This window comes from Macadamia integrifolia, unplaced genomic scaffold, assembly GCF_013358625.1.
Source record: "Macadamia integrifolia cultivar HAES 741 unplaced genomic scaffold, SCU_Mint_v3 scaffold971, whole genome shotgun sequence".
NCBI classification, from domain to species: Eukaryota; Viridiplantae; Streptophyta; class Magnoliopsida; order Proteales; family Proteaceae; genus Macadamia; species Macadamia integrifolia.
Window position 1 is genome coordinate 165371 of NW_024870605.1, and position 6788 is coordinate 172158.

Here is a 6788-nt window from a genome sequence, read left to right on the forward strand (position 1 = left end):
TAAAATTAGATGGCCATTGATCCTATTAGTGCCAAGTCATCAGAGAGATGCAGGATACTAGCAAAGGTTACCTCACCAGCCTGCTAGAGAGGATGTGAATTACTAAAATGTCTTCATTTATTTCTTTATTTATTTTATGAGAATTACTAAATTGACTGGAAGGGTGGACAATATTTACACTTGTCAAAGGCCATGCAGATGCTGGAAAAGGATTCCAATCTGACGATTATAAATGTTTGTTCATGGCCTCGTATTTTCTAATCCACTCGTTTCTAAAACACGCCAGGCCTACAATTATCAAAATAATCTCTCTTCACACTACACAGGCCGCGGAGACAAAATGGCTCTGCTTCTAACCTCACCACCCTCACTCTCCTTCCCAAGATCTAAACTCCCTCGCCTCTTCTCATTTCGATCCTTAAACCCTTCTCTCTCCTTGTACCATCACTCTACAAACTCTAAATTCTCATCTTTTCGCATCTACTCTTCTTACTCCCGCGATGACGGCGAACCAGATTCGTACTCTGCTCGAACTCCGATCAATAAACCGGAGCAAGAAGAAGATTCCGATGAAAAATCCGCCGCTAAATCTTCCGAAGATGCTGTAGAGGGCGATGGATTGCCAATTGCTATTACTGATGAATGGGGAGAGAAAGCTGAAGCTGAAGCCGAACCAGAGGCTTCGTACACAAAGTTCTCGGATGCTGATCCTCCGAGAAATTATGAAGACGAATGGGAAGAAGAGGGGCCTAAGGATGATATGTTTGGAAATGGAAGTCTGAGTAGTGATCCGGTGTATGATAAGCTTGGTGACTTGAAAAAGGCTTTGGTTGATACGGTTTATGGAACTGAACTTGGGTTTCGAGCATCAGCTGAAGTTAGGGCTGAGGTGCTGGAGTTGGTGAATGAGCTAGAAGCTTCGAATCCGACTTTGGCTCCTGTGGACGCACCGTCTACGCTTGGCGGAAACTGGGTTTTACTGTAAGTGGGTTTGCTGGATTTTAACTGTTTTACTTAATTTTTGATGTTTTATGAAAGCTTCGTTTGGTTGTTTATAAGTTCATGATAATAATGTGAAATATTTTAAGTAGAAAAGATTAATGGCATGACAGAGGAGAAGAGCTACATTTCAGATGGTACTTGGAAAGAAGTGAAGTACAATTCTGCATTTCATATGTATATATTTTTTCTTCTAGAATCTAAGTCATTTGGCTGAAAGGGAATAGAATTTAGTAACTATTTTCAGTGAGTTGTTAAGTTACTTTATTATTGTTGGTAATATGATTAGAAAAAAAAATTCCATTTTTTTATTTTGTTTTAAGCTTACATTTCTTCACAACATTTTACTTCCAAGGAGATTGAAGAGTATTTTGGAAGTGGAAATTGTTCTTTGAATCGATTTAATCTGTTTTCCTGCCAGTAGGGGTAACTTTATACCTATTCAAACTTTTATATTTTAACATGAGAAACTACACATAAAAAGGAGAAACTAAACATAGGTAAGCGGATTGACGACTAAAGGGAAGTAGAAATGGAACCGAAGCGATATCTCCTAATTATAGAATTATCTGGTTGTCAACTACCAGAATTGGTTTTATAAGAGGAGCCATTCCTTCATTTGGTCTGTGGAGCTTGTTATGGACTAAGTGGTTTGTAAGGGGCCTCTAACATGTTCACAGGGTCTCAAGTGGCAGCGGTGCTGGTCTTCGTCCTATAGTAACATTGGTTTTACTTATAACTGATCTCTTCATGAGATCTGTTTCCCTTACCCATGCAGTTCTCTGCTTGACCCTCTCTTGCCACCACCAATCCACTTCTTCTCTCTTTTGAATTATATTCACTTTGTAAAATTCTGCCATTCATCTATGTGAAAGCATGCCTCATATGAATGATAACCGAGATGGAACCTCTTAAGGGTAACCTAGCCACAGTGGTGCTCTTCCTGTGGCCCATGGGGGTCTTACTTAAATCAGTGGTGGTTCCTTTCTGCATTTTCTTTCTACATTGGCTGCAACTTAGTGGTTTTGCTGTTGTAGCTCAAGCAATGGCTGCTTGGCATTTTCATCATCTCACATGCTAGCATGTTGTCAACGCATAACCTATTTCCAGGTGCCTTCTTGGTCCAAGGAACCAACACAACTTGTTTTATGCAAGAAAGTCGATTGTCTTGGATGCCTAGGCGTCGCCTTGTGGCCATGTGACAACACACCTTATTTTACATCAGCTTTTTACACACTTCACGAATAAACCTTGATTTATGTTTATAGCTTTGTTTTCCCATGAATATGCTTTTATTATATCTTATGCTTTGTTTATTATATATTGGTTTTCTGATATTTGGTCATGATTAGCATAGTTATATCATATTGCATTGATATGGATTTTATTTTTCATATAAGCACAATCATATAAAATTATCATTGCTATATTTCGTATATTGCATGCCTAGGGTGCCTTACCTCCAATGCCTTGGGTTGTCTAGTCACCTTGATAACTATAAAATGTTAAGACACATAGTTCTTCACGTGACTTTGAGCTTGTTTTATCCTTTGATTGCCTGAATAGATGGCAATATGCATACTTATTAAGGCATCACCTAGGCGTCCAGGCTTTTTCTTAGGTCCAAGGCGACAATACGCCTTATTGACACTTCACGAGTTTACGTTATTTATGTTTATTGCTTTGATTTTTGATGAATATGCTTATATTATATCCTATGCATTGCAATGAGCTTATATTATATCTTATGCTTAGCCTATTATATGTTGGTTTTCTCATATTAGGCCATTACTAGCGTAATTATGTCATATTGCATTGATATGACTTTATGTTGCTTGTAGACATAATTATAGAAAATTATCATTGCTATATTACACAGTTGTTAATGCACTCCTTGTCATGACTTTATGCCCATATTGTTTAGGCTTGGCTGCAGGCAAACGATAGCATAGCAATCACTGTGTAATTTTGAGAAACCTTATTTTAGTGTATATAAACATATCTAAACCTGTATATTGCAAGAAAAATGTCACACAAAGTGGTGGTTTGGATTTGCCCCCTCGGTTGGCAGTATACGTTGAACCCTATTATATACCTTGTGTAATATTGCCTATTCTACACATTGTTTTAGTACTTGAAATAAAACAAATAAAGTATGCAAGATGAATGAAGAAACATGATATTGATTAATTATGAAATAGTACAAAGTATATGGAACATAGACTTATAGAGACCTAAGTTCCAAGTCCCAACAATACTCCTCTGTGTGGTGATACATGACTACAAAGTGGACCCTCACAGGCTATCCTAATGTCTAATACCATGAATAATGATGTGGAGGATTGAGCCAACTCATAGACTGGTGCCCACGCCAATTTTCCTCCGACTGTATGACAATGCAGGCCACGTCATAGTGTGTTAGAAGAAACATATAGGTCACTGTACTGTGAAGTACCAACCATTGAGCTAATGTGACCTAATGGTGTTGCCAACATGTATGGCTGGCCAGCAGTGTAGGAGAAGAGGTTACCCACAAAGGATGATCCAGTCTGTGATTGTGAGTGAGCGTCATACTCATGAGCATTGGGAACTGATGAAGATGTATGCTCCCCCACGCCAGTGAAACCACCGTATCGCTACCATACGCACTTAACTCCGACCCAATGCTATCTGTGGATAAGGATGGGGCATGCCATTGTCCACGTCGAATGTTGCCCCTATACTTAATCCTGCAAAACTGCTAGACAAGCTGTCTACAATCTTCAAGTTACTACAATCAACTTACTCATTTGGTTGGAACTGACAATGAGGCCCTCTCATTTAGCTTGCACATGAGGATGGACATGCACCATGGTCCATATCTTGTGTGGCATTATCAAATTGGGTCTCCCCAGGGAATCTTTGGCTCCTACTCCTCTACTTGATCATCCTCCTCTCAAAGGGAAGCGTCTTTATCACCTCCATCACCACCATTCTCATCTTTGCTACCATTATCTCAATGAGTAGACGGTGACAGTGTGCAAGTGTGACCACGAATGGGAGCATTCAGGGTCCTTATCCTCCCTGCCAAGTGCGAGTTCGAACAGTCAGGGTGCCTATGAGTGAATGTGGCCCTCTGAAGCCCAAAAATATCAACATGAACACCCATCTGACTGGCTATATGGAGATCAAGCCAACTACCCTAAGTCTAATCCATCACTGGCTCAGATACTCCTTTATCTCCACCTCAAAACATGTTGGTGAGCTTGATCGGGTCCCTATCATTGTCCATACCCATACATATATGTTACATCTTCAGCATCATATTGTAATGCACATACACAAAGTTTTCCAGATGTTGCGGACCCAATCAGTTCCGCCTCTTTGGAGTGGATGAGTGAAAAGTTTTGCTCATAGTCGATGCAGAACATATCTGTGAGAGAACCTTGATTGCTATTTTCCTCAATTTTTCTGCGTCACCCCAAACAACACCCTTCATTTAGTTGTATTACAGTAATATAGCTTGTTATTTGCATTTCATGAGTCTTAGGCACTGTTTGATAATGTTTCTGCTGTTTTTGTGTCTAGAAACAACAGAAACGGATTTTCACGTTTTCGGAAACAAAACTGATTTTTTGGTGTTTGATAAACCTATTTCTCGAAATATTTTTTGCAGACATAATGCCACTAAAAAACCCAATAGTATCATTGGATGCCTAAAAGGGAGAGAGGGTTCAATTGCCTCTTTTTAGGTTTATATAGTTGAGAGATTTATTGGGCACAACAATATTTTTTTTTTTCTCTCAAATTCGTTTCTAGAAATGATGAAACAAGTCAGACTTGTTTCGTCAAATTTGTTTCTAGAATTGTAAATAGGCATAAATTTTGATTTATGTTTCTAGAAATGGGTGAAATGGAACAACTTTATCAAACTATTTTTAGGCTGTTTCCCCTTTTTTGGGAACAAAAAAACGCAGAAACAGAACATTGTCAAATGGTGCCTTAACATAGATATAAGAGAATAAGATACTGAATTACGCACTAGCATCTGTATTTGCCTGGCCTGCCACCGCGGTGGGGTTCATAAACCTCCCAAGGCATCCTTGAAAGTTATAATATATACCCATTTGGAAAATTGTTAGTTAGAAACCAATACTAGTTGGAGTAATTATTTATCATATTCGCAATGAACTACAAAACTCACCTCATTTTTGCAAATAGACTGCTTTCATCCCTTGGCTCCAACTTGGCAACCACTTGCTTCTCTGCTTATATAAGATCTGGATTCAGTCTATGGCTATATTGATACTTGGGGTTAAGGTAGTATGCTTTAGATTGCCATATATATTATCAATGTATAGTATTATATCATATAATTTATAAAATGCAATATGAAGCAGGTATATTAAGAATACTCACCACCTCTATGCAGTGGATGTTTAGGTAGAAGCTCCCAGCGATCCTTAATAATCTTGAGGAAGGAAACTACTTCCACGTGGCATCACATTGTGCATGAGCTACTTCATCATGTCCACAACAGCATAGAAGTGTGGCGTTGTGGGCTTGAAAGCAGAGTTTGCCAACTATCTCTAATATATTGACCATTGGGTCTAAAACTTTTAACACCTTTTTCAGGTTCTATTTAAACTACTCAGATGTAATGACAGATTGTGCTACCCTACCACCAGGAGAACTAGGTTTCCTCCATCCAAACCAATCCTCAGATGCAAACATAGATCTGAGGCCGACCTGCTTTGTCTCAAAGATTTTTTGTGGAATGTAGTTTGTGGTGAATCTAGTGATGATTGGGCCTGGCCAAGTCCCCACCACACTTGTCCCTTAGAAGTTGTAGTGCAAACCATAGTTGTTCGCTCTCTCAACTGCACTGTACACCAATTTAACTTCCCCATGTCCTTTAGGATGAGGTTAATGCAGTGGGCTGGAATGTTAGAGTAGGGTGCTAAGGGTAGTTTGGGAACTAGTTCTTTTACTTGTTACCTTATATTGTAATTCTTGTTTTTCCCTTTTACCTCCCTAGGGAGGTGTTTGTAATTCCTAGCAATATATTAAAGAAGCATTATATGTGTGAGAGAAATCATACTCTCACACAAACGATTCTACCACTCTTACCTCTCCTCTTCTTCTTCCTCTTCTCTTTCTCTCGTGCACCCTTGTTCTCTTACACCCTTCAGATTTCAACTTGGTATCAGAGCTTAAAGTTTAGGTTTGAGAGTCTTACTATCTACTCCTTGTTCCCATTTCCTCTCTTTGGAACCCTAGGCCACAAAGGGGTTCCAAGGAAGAGAATACTATATGAAAAGTTTGATAACTCCTTGAGAAGAGCTTGGAGGAAGCATAGAAACATCTAGAGGGATGCTTGACTCTTCATTAAAAGCATGCATAAGTTTGAGGAGAGAATTGGTCCATTGTAACTGAGCTTATCTGCAATTCATGCTATTTTAAAAATTTGAGAATTACAACAAGAAGGAGAGTTATGCCTTTTGATAACCCTTATGGCCACCAATATAGTCTTGCTTCTTTTTCACTGACACTTCTTGCTTTTCCACTAATTATCATGTGTCATTCTTCTTAAAAGCCTTTTCTTCTTAGAAATCAAATCAATTTTGAGGATTATGCGGTAAACAGGGACAGAAGATGGACCTTTGCTATAATGTACAATGTTTCTCCTTAAAAAATCCATCTTGTAATGGAGAGGCAGCTGTTCCAAGAATGCCAAATCTCTGGAACAAGGCACTTACTATTTATTAATAAAAAGAATTAATGAGATAGAAGTTTTTTTTTTTTTTTTT

The 6788-nt window shown here is 38.7% G+C and overlaps 1 protein-coding gene across 2 annotated transcripts in view; it reads left to right on the forward strand.

Moving 5' to 3' along the window:
• Positions 1 to 295: 295 nt before the first annotated feature.
• LOC122070674 (plastid lipid-associated protein 3, chloroplastic) overlaps positions 296 to 6788 on the forward strand; it is a 29102-nt gene continuing 22609 nt past the window's right edge. Inside the window, exon 1 of one of the 2 annotated variants that reach the window (XM_042634880.1) lies at positions 296 to 981. In XM_042634880.1, coding sequence (XP_042490814.1) covers positions 341 to 981 — 641 coding nt within the window. In that variant the 5' untranslated portion in view covers positions 296 to 340. The remainder of the gene's footprint in view (positions 982 to 6788) is intronic. The other variant, XM_042634879.1, reaches the window with a different exon arrangement.